The sequence below is a fragment of the Calcarisporiella thermophila genome, assembly GCF_041956535.1.
Source record: "Calcarisporiella thermophila strain CBS 279.70 unplaced genomic scaffold VTP21scaffold_4, whole genome shotgun sequence".
In the NCBI taxonomy this organism is placed as follows: Eukaryota; Fungi; Calcarisporiellomycota; class Calcarisporiellomycetes; order Calcarisporiellales; family Calcarisporiellaceae; genus Calcarisporiella; species Calcarisporiella thermophila.
Window position 1 is genome coordinate 710,760 of NW_027192194.1, and position 17,456 is coordinate 728,215.

At 46.2% G+C, this 17,456-nt stretch overlaps 10 protein-coding genes across 10 annotated transcripts; 5 read left to right on the top strand and 5 right to left on the bottom strand.

The window, feature by feature from the left end:
* Positions 1-135: 135 nt before the first annotated feature.
* Positions 136-1,727, top strand: VTP21DRAFT_8566 (uncharacterized protein; the record flags this gene model as incomplete). Its single annotated transcript, XM_069399430.1, has 3 exons — positions 136-258; positions 341-547; positions 657-1,727. 3 exons carry the CDS (start codon positions 136-138, stop codon positions 1,725-1,727), a joined length of 1,401 nt encoding a protein of 466 aa, XP_069254848.1.
* A 400-nt stretch (positions 1,728-2,127) lies between these two features.
* VTP21DRAFT_8567 (uncharacterized protein) lies at positions 2,128-3,443 on the bottom strand (the record flags this gene model as incomplete). The annotated part of the gene is made up of 2 exons (XM_069399431.1): positions 2,128-3,269; positions 3,338-3,443. 2 exons carry the CDS (start codon positions 3,441-3,443, stop codon positions 2,128-2,130), a joined length of 1,248 nt encoding a protein of 415 aa, XP_069254849.1.
* A 499-nt stretch (positions 3,444-3,942) lies between these two features.
* On the top strand, positions 3,943-4,455 carry VTP21DRAFT_8568 (uncharacterized protein; the record flags this gene model as incomplete). Its single annotated transcript, XM_069399432.1, has 2 exons — positions 3,943-4,095; positions 4,162-4,455. The coding sequence occupies 2 exons, from the start codon at positions 3,943-3,945 to the stop codon at positions 4,453-4,455; spliced, it is 447 nt and encodes a 148-aa protein (XP_069254850.1).
* Positions 4,456-4,758: 303 nt separating this feature from the next.
* Positions 4,759-7,886, bottom strand: VTP21DRAFT_8569 (uncharacterized protein; the record flags this gene model as incomplete). The annotated part of the gene is made up of 8 exons (XM_069399433.1): positions 4,759-4,848; positions 4,907-5,521; positions 5,580-5,684; positions 5,752-5,922; positions 5,980-6,578; positions 6,641-7,115; positions 7,179-7,403; positions 7,476-7,886. 8 exons carry the CDS (start codon positions 7,884-7,886, stop codon positions 4,759-4,761), a joined length of 2,691 nt encoding a protein of 896 aa, XP_069254851.1.
* A 69-nt stretch (positions 7,887-7,955) lies between these two features.
* VTP21DRAFT_8570 (uncharacterized protein) lies at positions 7,956-8,367 on the bottom strand (the record flags this gene model as incomplete). Its single annotated transcript, XM_069399435.1, has 2 exons — positions 7,956-8,265; positions 8,336-8,367. The coding sequence occupies 2 exons, from the start codon at positions 8,365-8,367 to the stop codon at positions 7,956-7,958; spliced, it is 342 nt and encodes a 113-aa protein (XP_069254852.1).
* Positions 8,368-8,755: 388 nt separating this feature from the next.
* On the top strand, positions 8,756-9,810 carry VTP21DRAFT_8571 (uncharacterized protein; the record flags this gene model as incomplete). Its single annotated transcript, XM_069399436.1, has 4 exons — positions 8,756-8,792; positions 8,868-9,157; positions 9,226-9,400; positions 9,470-9,810. The coding sequence occupies 4 exons, from the start codon at positions 8,756-8,758 to the stop codon at positions 9,808-9,810; spliced, it is 843 nt and encodes a 280-aa protein (XP_069254853.1).
* Positions 9,811-10,188: 378 nt separating this feature from the next.
* VTP21DRAFT_8572 (uncharacterized protein) lies at positions 10,189-12,514 on the bottom strand (the record flags this gene model as incomplete). The annotated part of the gene is made up of 6 exons (XM_069399437.1): positions 10,189-10,688; positions 10,766-11,111; positions 11,182-11,512; positions 11,584-11,733; positions 11,797-11,942; positions 12,020-12,514. The coding sequence occupies 6 exons, from the start codon at positions 12,512-12,514 to the stop codon at positions 10,189-10,191; spliced, it is 1,968 nt and encodes a 655-aa protein (XP_069254854.1).
* Positions 12,515-13,424: 910 nt separating this feature from the next.
* VTP21DRAFT_8573 (uncharacterized protein) lies at positions 13,425-14,249 on the top strand (the record flags this gene model as incomplete). Its single annotated transcript, XM_069399438.1, has 1 exon — positions 13,425-14,249. One exon carries the CDS (start codon positions 13,425-13,427, stop codon positions 14,247-14,249), a length of 825 nt encoding a protein of 274 aa, XP_069254855.1.
* A 219-nt stretch (positions 14,250-14,468) lies between these two features.
* Positions 14,469-15,764, bottom strand: VTP21DRAFT_8574 (uncharacterized protein; the record flags this gene model as incomplete). Its single annotated transcript, XM_069399439.1, has 5 exons — positions 14,469-14,873; positions 14,964-15,085; positions 15,169-15,308; positions 15,423-15,622; positions 15,678-15,764. 5 exons carry the CDS (start codon positions 15,762-15,764, stop codon positions 14,469-14,471), a joined length of 954 nt encoding a protein of 317 aa, XP_069254856.1.
* Positions 15,765-16,572: 808 nt separating this feature from the next.
* Positions 16,573-17,264, top strand: VTP21DRAFT_8575 (uncharacterized protein; the record flags this gene model as incomplete). Its single annotated transcript, XM_069399440.1, has 4 exons — positions 16,573-16,680; positions 16,822-16,865; positions 16,996-17,104; positions 17,181-17,264. The coding sequence occupies 4 exons, from the start codon at positions 16,573-16,575 to the stop codon at positions 17,262-17,264; spliced, it is 345 nt and encodes a 114-aa protein (XP_069254857.1).
* Positions 17,265-17,456: the final 192 nt, after the last annotated feature.

The window sequence follows — 17,456 nt, forward strand, 5'->3', positions numbered from 1 at the left end:
AAGGTCTTTTTTTATATTGGTAAAAATTACTATTTTTTTTTGTTGTCAGCCTGTAAGATTTAACCCTAATATAATAATTAAACTGTGCGGGGGTCGAACGCTCTATGACTTTTCTTCAGTTTTCTCCTATATTCAATGGATGCATCGAAAATAACGCGCATCGTTTTCATCGCACTTGTTCTCGATATTCTCGCATTCACCATTATTCTACCCTTATTTCCACGACTCATTCACTTTTATAACTTTTCAGAAGATAAGGTATACAAGTGCTGATTAATATTTACTGACATTTCAACTCTAGCGAAATTGACCTCGATGTAACTCCTCTCTACCTATTTAGAGCTGGCTATTGGAATGGTCGCTAAAATGTATGGCTGAGTTCCGTCGTTTAGTTGGGAGATTTGTCCCTGTTTCGTCTTCATGGGACACCGTCTTATTAGGTGGGGCGCTTGGCTCCCTGTTCTCATTTCTACAGTTCCTCATATCCCCTGTAATCGGCTCTCTATCGGATCGTTGGGGCAGAAGGACTGTTCTGCTTTTCTCCATGGTAACATTTCGCTTTATTTTTTTTTCTTTCTCATGGAGAAAAGAGCCCTGGCCATCTATTTTTTTTTTCTATTCCTTGGCATATTTCTAACTCTATTTCATCTTTCTAGCTGGGCAATATTGCATCCAGTTGTCTTTGGATGACTGCAAAGACATTCGAACGCTTTGTACTCGCCCGTGTTGTTGGAGGTTTGAGCGAGGGAAACGTTCAACTTTCCATCGCTATCGTATCGGATGTTACGACCAAAGAGACACGTTCACGGGCGGTTGCCCTTGTTGGAATTGCCTTCGCGATATCTTTCACCATTGGTCCTGCAATAGGTGCATATTTCGCCTCCAAGGATATTTCGAGCGTACACCCCAAACTCATTGAGTGGGGGTTCAATCCATACTCCACTTCAGCCTTGATCTCCTTGATTCTCCTCATCATCGAAATCATGTTTATTTATATCTTCCTCCCTGAAACCGCAAACATATCCCGAAAACAGGAGTCGGGCTCCTCCAAGTCCACTGAAAAACACCCTCAACTAAGTGCTACGGAAAAAAACAAGCGTATTGATAATCTTCGGGTTCTCTCCGCTCTTCACTTCGCCTTCCTCTTTATTTTCTCTGGGATGGAGTTCACGATAACCTTTCTCACGTTTGATCTCTTTGACTTCACTCATATGCAGCAAGGGAAACTCTTGGGATTTATAGGGATTCTTTCTTCTCTGTTCCAGGGGGGATATGTGCGCAGAAGAGCACATAGTGTAGGAGAGAAGAGAGTTGCCTTACAAGGGATGGCATCATGCGCGCTTGCATTGGCGTGTATAGCTGGAGTTGCAGCTTTTCCTAGTCTTGGCCTGCTTTATACGGGGGCTGCCCTGTTGGCCTTCACCTCAGCAAGCGTTGTGACCTGCCTCACTGCTCTTGCCTCATTACAATGTGACGGGTTACAATCAGGTGCGGAAGATGGAAGAAAAGGAGCAACCCGATATGCAGGCGCAGGGAGCACTTTAGGAAAGTTCCGCTCCTGGGGTCAGCTTGGCCGTGCACTGGGACCCATCGCTGCATGCTCTCTCTACTGGCTCCAAGGGCCAATGCGATGCTATGGCATTGGTTCCCTATCCATGGCATTAATTGCCAGTCTATTTTCCAGAGTTCTAGTTGATATTGATACTAAAAAGAAAAAAAATGTTTAGACCATTTCTTCAACTAGTCATCTATTAATTTATATTCTACTGTTCTTTTTCATGGCACACTATCAGCCCGCAATATAAATAGCATTCTTCTTTCTTAAACTGGAGGATCAGTTTGAGTATGTTGGTATTATAATACAAAATACATTCTTAGTAGATATGTATGAAAGGTAAAGAAATCGTAAGCCATATGATCAGAATGTCACTCGAATAAACAATGCAAGAAAATGGTGATTATTTTATTGAATTTGTCAACAAAAATTTGCACCAGTCAAGGGTTGCATTCAATAAATAGAGTAAAAAAACTAAACATAATAGGAGACATAAAACGAAACATCAAGTATCCAGTAGAGAGGTGATATACCAAGAGTATTGGATTCATTACACATTCGCGTTTGTATTTCTACCCCAATTCGGGATCCACTTCTCCCTTCTCTTCTCTTGGTTTGTACTTGTCTTCATCCGCTTGGATCTCTTTCCGCCAGCCCCATCTTTTGCTTAACCAAAGAACAAGGTATACAAGCCCGATCAATACTGGCACTTCGATCAATGGTCCTACTACCGATGCAAGTGCCTCTTCAGAATCAATCCCAAATGTTGCTACAGCTACAGCGATTGCCAGCTCGAAATTGTTACTTGCGGCAGTGAATGTTTGCGTGACGGCAACTTCATATTCTGCGCCAAGACACATCCGCAAGAAAGATAAAGTTAAGAAGAAGATGATAATAAAATAGGCCAGTAGCGGAACAGCTACACGCACCACTGGAACGATATTTTCAATGACCTGTCGGCCTTGCATGCCAAACATAATGACAATCGTGAAAAGGAGTCCAAGCAGTGCGGTGGGCCCAAAATAAGGAAGGAAGCAGGTGTTGTACCAACGACGTCCAGCGATGGAGAGAAGAACAAATCGTGTAATGACCGCGGCAGCCAATGGTATCCCAAGAAAAATGAGAACAGAACGAGCAACATCCCACACACTAATGAATCCGACCAGTTTATCAGGAGTAGCGCCGAACCAAGAAGGCACAACATTAAGATAGAAATAAGCAAACGGACTGTAAAGGGCTATCTGTAGTAGAGAATTGATAGCCACAAGGATAGCGCAATACTCGGAGTCTCCACCAGCGATTTGATTCCAAATGAGAACCATCGCAATACATCGTGCCAACCCCACTAGTATCACACCATTCCGATACCCGGGCAAGTCTGGCAAGGTAGCCCAAGCCAAGGCAGTCATGATCGCAGGCGCAATAATCCAATTTAGAGTAATTGAGATAGCAAGCTGCTTCCAAATGGAGCGGGATATCAAGATTTGCGGGAGGAGTTCGAATTGAACCTTACAAAGTATCGGATACATCATCCAGAGAAGTCCGATGGCAATGGGGATGGATATACCGTTGAGTTGGAGATGATTGAATGCGTCGCCCATGCCAGGTACGAAATACCCCAATAAGATGCCTAGAGCTATGGCAAGAATAATCCAAAGGGCTAGCAGACGATCTAGCCACGATAAACCCCGTATGACATTTGTTCCGATTGTTCCTAATATCATAGAGAGGGAAAAAATGAACGAGAAATTATTATAATTGGATAGTGGGCTAAATTCATACCTTTCTTATCGAATCTCTGGCTGACAGCACCGCTACACGATGCTCGAGATGAGGATAAGTCCATTCTTGTTGAGGAAGTGATATTGTTTTCGTGCGTATTTTCCATAGCTATTTCTGGAACAGAGTTTTGAATGAGAGGGGTGAATTAGCAGCGAATTCATTTTTCACACAAGCTTACCATCTAATTTTCGGCACCTGCTCGCATAGCAGAATTGCAATTACCTTCGTTTATTATTTTGAATCCTCGTTTTCAAGTAGTTGCTCTATGAATTGTCTCTATATAAATAAAGTGGAAATCCTTAAATATCAATATATGGTAATTGACAAGCGTTAACGTTATAATTAGTTAACTATTGGTCGAGAGCATGCTAACGAGAGATCGATTTTGTGATTGGTGGGGATGACAGTTTTGATTGATATTAAGCCCATGATTATAGATCGATCTCTTCTACATAAAAACCCATACGGTGAGTGGCAAAATTGGACAACTCAAAAGCTTTCTGTGGCTTTATTCAAATAACGCAATTTACCATTGGTATTTCTCAATATTGCAATAATATTTAGAGGCTCTCCTTAGTCCTGATCCTTATTCATCGTTTCATACCATGGCTACTATTAGACCAAAAAATGCTGAGGGCTACCCTCCTGTTAGCGAAGAGCTGGAGCTGCCTCTTATCGAGGCTGAAGATCTGGCCAAGACCATCCGCGAGGGCGATAAAGATGTGCTTGTAGTCGATTGTAGGCGGAATGATTTTGCGGTTAGAATTGGTTTTGCTGCAATCGAAACACAATTAAGGCTCCATTTCTTTCTGTAATAACAACAGGGAGGGCATGTCAAAGGAGCTATCAACGAGCCAGCGCAATCATTCGCGGAACGTGCTGAACTTCTTGCTCAAAGCATACCACAGAAAAAGGTAGTTTTTTACTGCATGTCCTCAAATGGCCGCGGACCTCGTTGTGCGGGATATTACCAGCAGGCATTGAATAATCTCGGAATCAAAGATAAAAAAGCTTACGTGTTGAAGGGGGGAATCTTGAAGTGGGTAAAGAATTTCAGCAATGAAGATGACCTAACCGAAGGATATGACGAAGACTGGTGGAAACAACAGTCCAACTAATTTTGATCGTTTCTCCCTTTTTTTTACTTATGTTTGGTTCAATAAATACATACAAATATTTGCTATTCAAGTGCTAATTTTGATATCTGTTTAAAGAGCTGCATCCGAGGAGTGCTAAGACATAATATTTCGACGGCATTTTATGCCTTAGATACAACAATTTATCACTTGGCGCTGATATGCTAGACTGTGAGCAATCCAATATGGAAATATTATTTAAATAAAAAAGAGAATATAATACACTCTTTGAAGTAATTAAATCTTGTTTAAAGGGTGAGATATATAGCTTTCTAAGCGATAGCATCATCCACCGAAGACGAGTCGCAGGATTAAATAAGTGACACAGCCCAAAAATCTCACTGCACTCAGGAAAGCCACGGCCCAGAATATAAACTAAGAAAACAAGACTCAATTATGCGCAGATAAGGTTGGGAAATGCATTTATAGTTACCGTTAAATAAGGATTAAAGCCTCTTCTCACGTCTTGGTTATTCGAGATTAGATCGTTGAACCAATCACTGGTCATGGTAATGATGAGCAGCGCGTTTGAGAAAGCCCAGCTTAACACGAGATTGGTACGGAACAGCTTATAGTAGTCCTCCTGTTTTGTTTTCGCATCACGCTTCTGCTCTTTTTTCACTTCAGGGACCGAGAGCTCGCGCAACATCTCTTCATAGGCAGCACTGATATCATGCTGTTCCACCGGCATCTCGACTCGAACGATTTGCTTACCACTCTCAGATTTCGTCACTGGTGCCGCCCCAAGACTAGCTGCGTTGTTATCGCCCTTTGTGCCCCACGAGACGTCATGGGTATTGCAAAATGCATATACCATCAGGATATTGATGTAGGAGGGCATAAGCAGGAGATATTGCAAAAATGAAGTGAACATATGCCAGGGCTCCAGGTGCAAAAACGAGGCGACAAAGTAGAGAAGGTAGGTCGAACCAAGGGATATGACAATATCACGGAAAACAGGTGAGGTGCGCAATAAAACAAGAGTCTGCTTCCAGCCTTCGAGCGTCTTTGGCACTGAATGGTAAATCGTGAAGCCGGAAACGTAGAACTAATCAACGAAGTAGGTTATGTATCAGCATCATTAGGGGGACATACCAGTTGCCTACCATAATCATCATAATCACGCCAAAGAGCACAACACAAATTCGATACAGCCACTTGGATCCTTGAGGACGATTGCCCAAAGCAGAAATAAAGATGATCACGATAACCTAAATGTAGACAGAGGTCGGTCAGAGCCATCCATTTAGAGTAGAGCATCACGTGTCTCGTGTATACCATAATGTAGAGGTTTCGCATGACTGGAAAAATCTTCTCCCCATACGTGAAAAATGGGTCAGGCACCCCTGTGTCTATTTGCCTTGTTATTTCTTGCCCGTTGATTTTCTCGGTGATCTTGATGGGGAAAGATGCCTTCCCGAGGAAGAAGAACGCTAGATAGAAGTTAGCCTAGGAGAGATAAATGATTAATCACCACACCATAATGCGATTGAATATATGGTCTACCAGCGCAAACCAATTGAAGAGCAGATTGATTCCATTATAAAAGAATTCAAACGTCAACAGCAGCTTTCTAAAGAAATTGTGTCCAGAATTGTAGATTCGGTAAAAGTGCAATGTGCCATAGACTGCTGCAAAAAATGATCCATTCAGCCATCTTCTTCGTTGTGAGATGAACTCGGGGAGGTTGTCGGGAACATCGGTCTCAGCCTTAGCGGATTTAACATACTTAAGAAGCCACGCCTCATTTCGTTTAGCGACAAGCTCGAAACATAAGATGCGGTCTTCAGCAAGGTACATGTTAGCTTCGAATATCCCGGCGTCAGTCGCGCCACCGTGCAATTGTTCGCCTTTGAAGTATGAGGCTAGGGGGCCAACGCCAGGAGCTGAATCCTTAAGTGCGCGATACCGATAGGCTGAAAAGGCTCCGGGAAGCACGGAGATGTATCCGAAAACGGATTCGAGAGGCTTATCCAGGATGTTCGACATTTTATATTCGAAATTTTGCGAGGCAACCAGCGGGTTGAGTAGATTAGTCCAGCCCCGACCGAGCTCGGCGCAGATCTCACCGCAAGCACCTCCCACGTTAGGATTGCGATCAAAGGCTGTAACAAGATTGCGTAAGACCATAAAATTGCTTTTCTATCTTCAATCAACACAAGCATACCCTTCCAGAGATGATAAATCGAAGTCGAGCTAGGCTTTGTCCCTACGTCCAGCAAGATGCAGACGTGCGGGTTAAGCAGTGGAGCAAAAGCGTTGAAAAACCATCGATGCGAGTTCAGTTTCTTCTTGTTCTGCTCCTTTAGGCAGAACAGGACTTGTACAGGGACAGCACACTTGTCTGAGCCGTGCACTTGCATCTTGGTATCGAGCATGGTCTGCACTGTATATTCAAACAGGTGGCCCGTGACAGGTTTCCCGGCAACCTCAGACTTGGCGATGCCCTCCTGGTAAACCCCCATTGCTCCCAGGACTTTGAGAACGCGCGGGTTTATCTTGTTACGGCCATCGGAGACAATGCATGCCACGATCTTCTGCCACCCGTCTTGTCCCCATGTCTTGGACCGCGACCGACTACAGAGGTGCATTACGTTCTTGATGACGGAATTCATTGTTTTGAGAAATAGCTCCTCATCCTCCTACGGAATAAAAAGAGGCTTGGTTTAGAACTCATCCAAGAGAGACCCGGATAGACTCCGTACATTATACATGGTCATCACAATGAAAATCTCGGTTTTCCTTCTATACAAGTAAGGGCGGAGAGTGTATCTCTCATTAATAAAATCGTCGGGATCGCAAGTGACAGCGGTGTATCGCATATATTGGAACTCTTCTCCCTGGGTATATCTCACATTACGTAGCACCTTCTCTGGAACTGGACAGTCGAGAACTAGATTCCCTTGCACAAGCTCTACATGGCGAAATGACTAGGAGGAAAAACGAAACAGCTTATATGAGCTTTCAATATAGTTGGCACGCAGAGCGAGTAAGCAAAATACCTGTCGATTTTTAGCACGCTGTGCTCTCTGGCGTTGCTCATACTCCATATCAATTCGGTGTTCATTCCCACTATATTGATTCCTACGGTAATTAGGCGAGGTATTATGGCTTGGATATGCACCAGGTGAGTGATTATCCACGGAGTATCCCGTTGAAGAGTTGCTCATCGGTTCTGGAGCGCGGTGCTGGACCATGGCAATATGCTCACTGTCGTTGGTGAAGAAAGAATATTGGTCATCTTGCTGCTGATAGTCATAAGTGCGCTGATGATGACGGTGATGGTCGCGAGTCGTTTGGCGAGGGGGATAGCCGCCTCTTCCACCCGAGTGCGAGTGCAGCGGTGACGGTGGCTTTTGAGAATGGTAACCTGCATTATAGGCGCCATCCAAAGGAGTGTTCATATAAGACATGTTATTGGGTATATTAAGGGATAGTAATTCACGAAATAAATAGAAATTAAGAGGAAACGAATCGAATTGTTAGGAGAGGAGTAATACGACAACCATCAGTGGTGAATTGAAATTAGCATCCATAAAGCTTTGTGGACCAGGCCAGTAAATGTCTTTGACTAAAGGATGATACTGGGGAGGCAGAAATGGGTATTGACGCGAATAAAGAAGGGATGGGGGCGAGAGGATTGTGTAGAGGATTATAGGAGTATTGGAAATGCGCGTGGAGTCCAAAGTTACAGTTTCTTCGAGACAGACGAGGATACCCGGCGTCAAATTAGGAAGGGGAAGAATGATAACCGCAAAGGTGGCACAGAACCTTAATTCCACACCTTGGCTTCTAGATTGGTCTCCTCATTTAGAGAATAACAATAATATACTCAACTATAGAAGCTCTGAAGACTGGCTACGAATTAGAGCTTGGATGGCCCTCTGTTAACATTCTTGGGCAGTTGTGCTTTTAGTGCCAGCGAGCGTACAAAATTTAGATTGTGCGGAACATAACTGTCTATAAATATAACCTCGTGGTTACACACAAAACACGCAAACAATTCAATGCAGAGCCTATGACGTCGATGAGTAACGTCACCGGGTGCAACTCTACGATCTCACCGGGCTTTCTCCCTCCCCCCTCTCCAAAACCTCCCGCTCCTTTCCCCAAAAAAAGATATATCCCATTTGAAGATAGTCCAGTGTGTCAATAAAAGTTATTATTGCCATTCCGGAAGCCTCCTCCCCTCCTGGCCCAATTATCTCTGGAAAAGGGGATTTTACGAAGATAGCTTGCTCTGATCCCCCTCCTGTGTTCACGATTGGGTCTTGTGCTCACTATGGAACGAGACATACAAATGGACGAATTCTACGACGGTAGGTGCTGTCTGTTAATTTACCAGTCTTAATCCACTCTCCAAAGTTGAATGTTGTGCTAATCTTTAGACATAGCTAATGAGAGCGAATTTGAATGCGACTCTTGGATAGAGTGGTTCTGCGTGCGCACGGGAGGCTACTTCGTGGAGGTCCCTGAGGAATTCATCGAGGACGAGTTCAATCTTACCGGTCTTGCCAATCTTGTGCCTTACTATCGTGATGCTCTCGAAATGATTCTGGACATTGAATCGGACGAGGACAACTACGGCGCGCCAGACGAAACCCTTGTAACGCAGAGCGCAGAGTTGCTCTATGGCCTTATCCATCAACGATATATCATAACAAGAGCAGGGCTGGAAGACATGGTAAATCCATTACAATGGTTGCTCTATCCCCGTACTAAACGAACACACGTATGTATTTGGGTGACTAGCTGAACAAGCTTGAGCAGGGTCATTTCGGAACTTGCCCAAGAGTCTTTTGCCGGAGGTGCATCGTTGTTCCGTGTGGGAGATACGATTACCCAGGACTCGACACTCTCAAGCTGTACTGCCCAAACTGCCAAGATCTCTATAACCCAACCAACTCACGCTATTCCACCATCGATGGTAAGCATTCTCGCGTCCCCCTCCATTCTTGCGCCTCATCAATGATCGTCTCTGATCCCTTCTTCTAAGGTGCCTATTTTGGGACGACCTTTCCCCACCTCTTCTTTCATACATATCCTGAGCTCCTCCCTAAAACGAATACAAACAAATGCTATGTTCCGCGCATCTTTGGATTCAGGGTCTCCGAAAAAAGTAGGTCTGGTCCGCGAATGGAATGGTTGCGGAAGAAGCCATTGGAAAAGGGTGAGCTAGACAAAGTTGAGAGCGACTATGAAAGCAGCGATAGGGAAATGCCCGACGGGACGCTAGAGGACGATGAAGAAAGGGATAATTTAGATGACATTGAAGAAGACACAAAGAACACGAGCGAAAATACGCAACTTGGCACGCAGCATCGTGTGAATAGATAAGCATGAATAAGCTCTATGAATCGCCGTCCCCTCCGACAGCCACCCAAGACTACCAAGCAATAACATTCCCTTCTTGGTCTCCCTTTCCCCCACTTACTATCTCTAAGTATCCTCCCATCACCTGCATCATCCTCTTGCAATCAAAAAGAAAAGTGCTTCTCTTCCCTCCCCCCCCCCCCCCCACAATAATTTGAGCCGAATGAGGAGCAATATGGACACTTTTCATGATATATATTATTTCTGATTATTCTATTTTTTTTTTGTAAATATGTTTGTGGATGTAAGTTCTGAAAAATAAAATGGAAAAAAATAACCATTTTATTATCATTATTGTCAATATTATTCACAAGTTAAAATCCGAAAAGCGCCCTCGCTCCTCTAGTTGTCAGCAATTTCCTGCTGGACAAACTCGGGGTACTTCTTGATCACCTCGTCCCAAGTCGTTGTCTCTTCGCAGAGCTCTTTAAGCAGCTGCAAGATAACATCCGATTTTTCACGGATTTGCTTGGTGGTATCACGCTCACGCAGAGTCACCGTGCCGTCCTGTACCGACTGGAAGTCGATGGTGACTGCGAACGGCGTACCAAGCTCGTCATTGCGCGCGTACCTGCGGCCAATGGAGACACCCGAGTCGTCCACCTTGGATGTGATGCCGAGTTTGCGCAGCCGGGAGGAGAGTTCCTGCACCTTCGGGACAAAAGCCTTGTTGGAGCTCAGTGGAGTCAGGAGACACTTGAATGGGGCCACAATGGCGGGGAAGGAGAGCACCGCACGCTGTTCGTCGTCTTCACGAGTCCAGTACGAGTGCTCAATGAGCGAGTAGAGGATGCGGCCGATACCGAAGGATGGCTCGATGACGTTAGGAGTGTATTCGCGAACTGTCGAAGTGAGAGATGCGTAAGTTCAATCGCCTGAGATTATGCAAAAACCCCTCCTGCAATCAACGCCAACTTACCATGTTCGGTGACCTTGGCTTTCTCGATGGTGATCATGTCTGAGCTGACCTCATACACCGCACCATCGGTGCCGGTCACGTTGGCTTTGCCGCCGGCGCTATCCATCTGGGCCTTGAGGGCCTCGAGCTGAGCGTCCTCCAACGCTAAGAGGGCCTCCTCGACGGCCTTGGCGTTCTTCTTCAAGCGCGGGCCGAACACTTTCTTGTTCACCTCAAGCTGCCACCGTTCAACCACGAGGGGCTCGGGAAGATTCTCGCGCACAACAAGCTTCTCTTTGGTACGGCGGGAATGCATCGTCAGATCGAACGCGGAGCGGTCGGCACAGCCAACACACTCGATCCAGCCCTAAGTAACAAAAAAGAAATCCCACCATCAAACCCCCGGTCTTGAGCAACTCCAAATAAAAGCCACCTACATAGCTAGTGTGGATTTCTGCGTCCCAGCAGTCGCAGGCATAATGTGCCATCTCATTGCGCATGTGCTGACGGAACCGTAGCCTCTGGGTGTTGATACCGATCTTCTTGAGGAACAGGTAGATACGGACGAGGAAGTAGCCGAGAGTTTGGTTGTCTACCAGTTTCTTCTCCACCGCCTCCCCAATGGTGATTTCGATCGGCTGTGTGTTACCCGCGAGCTGCTCGTTTGCCGAGAGTAACCGCAGTGAGACGTGTTTGACCTCATCAAAGCGGGGATGGTCCTTCTTTAGGGGATCGACGTAGTGCTCGATTTCAGCCATGTTGAACTCGCTAAATCATACAAATGCTCTATTAACACCGATTTTTTTTCATCCCGCGAGCTCTTAGCAGCAAATATTTACCGCACACGGAGTAGACCGGACCGTGGAGAAATCTCGTTACGGAATGATTTGCCGATTTGGGCGCTTGCGAAGGGCATGCGGCCATTGTTGAACTCGAGCAGTTTCTTGAAGCAGAGGAACTGCCCCTGGGCGGTTTCGGGACGCAAATAGCTGTAAGGTGACCATGAGTCAAATGCGGGGAAACACAGCATAGCAATGTATCTAGTATCCTACCCTTTCAGCGTACCGGTAGGCCCGATCATCGACTCGAACATCAAATTAAACTCGACGGGCTCGGTGAGTTCGTTACCGCTCTCCGGGTTGGTGATATTATACTTTCTAATGAGCTCGCCAAGCTCTGGGCCAGAGTAGTTGTCAATCTACACAGTCGAGTAGGTTATCCATGGGTGAGATACAGATGTCATCAATAGCATGAGATCGGGTGATGGATCATTACCTGGGCTAGGATGATCTCATACTCGGCGCGAATAGAGTCTTCAAGCTCCACGGCAGTGACTTTTCCGGCCTTCTTCTTCTTCTTGTCATCCTTCTTCTTCTCCTCTTCCGAGTTCTTCTCCTCCTTGACCTTTCGTGCAATCTTATCCCCCTCCAATCGTGCCTCGAGCACGGCTTCAACCAAGTGATCGGCGCGGAAAATTTCGCCCGTCACCTTGTCGCGTACCATCCAGTCGGCAAATTTGTCGACGTGGCCCGATGTCTTTAATACCTCCGCAGGCGTGACAATGCTGCAGTCAACTTCAAGCATATCCTCCTCGATGACGAAATGATGCCGCCATAATTGCATGATGTTGGCCTGAAGAGCGCAGCCAGTTGGCCCGTAATCATACAAACCAGCAACACCGCCATAGATCTGGAAAGAGGGTGCATAGAAGAATCGTTTTGACATGAGCTGCTCGAGAGCATTGCGGTCGAATTTTTTTTCGGCTGTCATGATGTAGAAGTCGTCGTGGGCTTTGGTGTTTGAGACAATGGTTGACGAAAAGTAGTCCACTTATTTATAATTTCTACACTCTGATTCATGCACAGCAAGTGTAAACAGAAATCATTGGCCACCAAATGAAAAAATTGGAAGTCATTTTCACTAAGATTTAGTAACCCATTATGCACTGTATTTAGCCATATGCCCATCCCCCCACAGAGCTCTGTAGGGCAACTCGGCGCGATATCCATCCATGTTTTGCTCAATAACCGGCCATTATATGATGGCACATGCGCAAAGCGTAGTAGCCATTCTATTTTTCCGTATTAGGAGCGTGTATATGTCCAGTGCTTGGTTTAAAATGAGCAGCTATTTTTCTGATGTTCTTTAGAAGAGCGCAATAAACCCTCCCGACAGATTTTACGTGATTTAATCACTTAAAAAAAAATTGGAGAGTTAGGCCGAATTCACGAGTAATCGCTTAAAAACTTAGTCGATGCCCTGAAAAATACACGTCTTTGACCAAAGCAGGAGGATCCGAAGTTATCAGATGTCTCTACTGATGAGCCAAGTTGGATTGGGGAGTTTAGAGCAACCCAAGGGCATGGGATCCCGCTATATTGGTTTTCAAGGGATATACGCAGCCATGAGTTAACTCAGTCAGGCTCTATTTTCTTAACTTTTAAGCCTACCACAGAAATAGGGAAATATTTAACGCAGCAAATGTTGGAGGGCTCACAAATGATTATCCGCCCAGCCTCTTGTAAACTCATCGGCACTTTCGTCATTCACTTGATAGTTCCATATTTCATTCATCACATTTTGTCACCGAGTAATATAAAATGAAGGACCACCGTTTCACCGTGCCTACGACTAGAGACAAAAATCCACCGCTTTCAATAGGAGAATCAACGTTATCAAGATGGCCGCGGTTTCTTCGGTAGACAACGTCGAGAAATACTACGACTCCGACCCGCAACTTGAGTGGGATCGACTAGCGGTTTACCCCACCGAATTCCATGTCACCCTCCGCGTACTTCGAGACTCTCTCCCTCCCGCGCCTGCCCGCATCGCCGATATTGGCGGGGGACCCGGGCGCTACTCGTTGGAGCTCACTCGAAGAGGATATGACGTCACCCTGCTCGATCTGTCCTCGGCCAACTTAAAGCTTGCGAAAGAGAAGGCTGCCGAATTGAAAGTCGAATTGAAGGAAGTGATCCATGGGAACGCCCTGGATCTCCCCTTTGCTGATTCGTCGTTTGATGCTGTACTGTTACTTGGCCCGCTTTATCATTTCCATTCGCGAGAGCAAAGAGTCAAATGCTTACGCGAGACGCTACGCGTCGTGAAACCTGGTGGCCTCATCGTTGCCGCCTGGATTAACCGCTTCAGCGTTTTCCGCGATTTTGCCAAACGTGACCCAGAATCTCTTCTTCAGAACCCATCGTTCTTGGATGTTGCCTCATCCCATGGGAAATATGACCCGGCTATGCTTGGGGATTTCTTCTGCGATGCGTATTTTGCCCATCCAGATGAAATTGTCCCTGAGTGCGATGAGGCGGGGCTGGAGGTGGTGGAACGAGTGGGGGTGGAGGGGGTGGTTAGTCGCAACGACGAGAAAGTGAACCAGCTGAAGGGCGAGTCGTGGGAAAAGTGGGTCGACATCAACTACCGTCTGGGGAGGGAGCCGTCGATGCTGGGCGCCTCCGATCATATCGTGGCAGTGTGTCGCAAGAAGCCTGAATGACAAGTCAGGGTCTATTGTCAAAGGAAAAAATCCTAAAAAAAAATGAATGTATTTCGAAGTGATTATCTATACACGGGTCGCCTATACAATACAAAGTTACACTCTTTAGATAAAATTACGGCACAAAGAAGAAAACGAAACGATGAAATATTAGCAGTCAGAGAGAGTGTTCAAAAAAGGAAGAATAAAGGAGGGCGAAAAATAAGCAAAGAAATAAATCTAGGAGCCGGCCCCAATTTCTTGGGATATGGGGATGGGTAATGTCTCTACTCTTTCGCAGCCTTCGTCCAGCTCTTCCTCCTCATCGCTCGCCAAACCACGCCAAAGCTCCGGCAATACACGCGGCAGGTCCTTTATATCCTCTATTTGAAAGTGGCCATGTTCCGACGGTAAATCCCCCAGATACACCCCAATCCATCCGAGGTCCATGGCCGCTCTCACATTCATGGCTGAGTCGTCCACGAGCAGACATCGCCGCGGATCCATGACGCCAGCCTCACGCATTGCTTGCTCGTAGAATCGAAACTCGGGTTTGCATGCAAAGTTAGGAAGAGTATAGTCACAATAGGTGATTCCGTCAAACAGGTCATAAATGCCAAGGAGATTGAGGCAACGGATTGCGTGCTATATACATGAAGAGGATAACAAAGGTAAGTGTTACTCTAAAACAGGAAACGGGGAGGGGTTGGCCCTCTGAAAGGATGGACTGTTTACTGCTTGGCCAGCGTTGGTGAAGGCCCACTTCTTGACGCCCTTCAGGGTAGCCAACATTCGCCGCAGCTCCAAGTCTGGCGTGAGTATTTCCTCCAGGGGTAATCCCCCGTCGACTTCTAAATCTATCGAGAAGAAGGAGGGGGAGGGAGTTTGTTGATGTTATAGATTAGCTCGCCTTGCAAAGAGAGGAAGGAGGCAAACTCACTGTACTGTGCAGGATCAATTGTTCCGTGGTGTTGGAGCAAACCGCGAATGGTCAGGCCATACTCTCGGTAGTATCGAGTCTGCAATTTTCGGGCCAAATCCACAGAGATTTCCAAATTCTTGCATATGTAGCGCTGGATCCTATTAAGGGGAAGAGGGAGAGAGAGAGGTGGGGTAAGGGTCAGCCTTGTGTGCTCGTCTTAGGTATTGAAACAAGGGCGCATATGTATATAGGTATATATATTCCTTTGGTGCATTAGCTCAAGAATCCCTGAATGTCGCGAGTAGAGACAGTTGTCGACATCGAAGAAGAAGACCGGCAATTCACCCTGGGGATTCTCGGCTAGTTCGACAATACGCCTAATCTGCTCGCGATCATTCATGTCCAAGATGAATCTGTCAAACGAAAAAAGAGGCCGTTTTTTCAAATCGGTGGAATCTTTCCTTGCCGAATCCTAGGCCAAATTCCAATTGCTTAATGCGTGATGCTATGATGATCGAGGTATGTGCCTGCGATTCGTCGCCGGGGGGATGATTTCTTTCTCCGGCACAGGCCAATGGCCCCAGCAGGTCGAGCCGCTGTGGAGCAGCCCCCATAGCAGAAATGCCCCTGATCGAATCGGCCAAAGAGGCAAAAAAATTGCGCGAGGAAATGGAACTCGAGAGGGGGGCTTTAGTCGAAAAGGCCAGGGCACTGAAAATTAACGCTTGCGCGCGAAGCCCAAGAGTTGTGCAAAATGGGTGGCAAGAAACCACCCCCCCCCTCCTACACGTGACTGCACTGGAGCCTCGTTTTTAAGAGAGGGAATAAGGCGAATATTACCTCAGTTGCGTTCCCACCACATCCCCCGAAGTCGTAATTCAAAGCTGCTACCACCTCATCATCTTCTGGTGTTGGCACTCCAAAATACCCGCTTCTCTTTGCTATCTACCCACTCCTCTCTCATCCTCTTCCTTCTCCTATCGGCTCCCACCAACTCGCATTCCTCCTCTTTCCCTAACCAGCCCGCCATTCTTCGTCTTGGCAGGGGATAGGAGTTTGGAAGTGGTATAGATTGTTTCTTCTGTTAGCCTCCCCTTCTTTTCTACTCATATTTTCTAGAGCAATTGCTTATATTCTTATTCTCTATCCATTAATAAACTACATTGGTCCTCTCCCCCCCCCTCCACCTTCTTAGCTAGACCCGACTCGCCTCGACTCTCCCTTTGAGACAAGCATCTTAATCACAAAGGCGTGTTCGGAGACGGGAGAGCAAGTGAAAGCCGAGTCTACGGATATTTATTCATCTAATAACTATTAATTTTCCCATCTTCTGGCCTCTCTCCGGTCTTTGGCTTCAGCCCCCCTTAATAATTCTCAATTGAACCGGCTTCATCCGGCCACCAGTCTTCTCCTGTAAAGCAAATGGGCCTCAAGTACAAAACATATCTCAACGGCAGTAAGCACGTGCACGTCTACGGGTGCAATAGTTGCCGTACACATCTCGCCACCAGCGATAAGATTATTTCAAAGGTATCGATTAAGATAAGTCCTTCTTTCTCTACAAGTTATGTGTTTCCTCCCTAATTTGCTCGCCTACTTTTTTAATTTTCTCGCCGATGGCCCGCACTTTCCTTATCACTTTCTCACTTTGTTTTCCTCTCTCATTACTAGAATTTTCATGGTGTGCATGGCCAAGCTTATCTCTTTCACGTAGTGTAAGTTTTTTCTGTTGCTTAAAGGAAGAGGGAGTTATTTCTGCTCGTGTCCCAAACCAGTTTTTCTTACCCGGCTACAAACATCTTGTTCTGAAATCGCTTTCTCCGCTTCTCCCCGAATTTGTTTTAGTGTGAATGTGACCGAGGGCCCTCCCGTCGACCGCAATATGACCACGGGCCGCCACACGGTATGCGACATCTACTGCCTACAGTGCCACTGCGTGGTGGGCTGGAGATACGTAAGTTGGGCCTCCTCTTTGAAGCTACCACTGATTGCTTAGCTCTCTTCCGCGTCTCTTGCCACCGATCTTCTAGGTGAGGGCGTTCGAGGAGAGCCAGCGGTACAAGGAGGAAAAGTACATCCTGGAACGAGAGCTGTTGGTGGAGATCAAGGAATGAGGTCCGCCGCGTTGCGACCTGCTCTGCTTCGTCCCTCCCCCCCCCCCAGCTTCGTTTCTCTTTGGCCTTCTCCCTCCTTCTCTCCCTTTTTCTATTCCAATCTGCTCTTATATCATATGTGTACTATCTGCTTTATTTTTATTTTCTACTATATATAAATTGTGCTTAAAGTGTGCTTTCTTTTATCTTTCC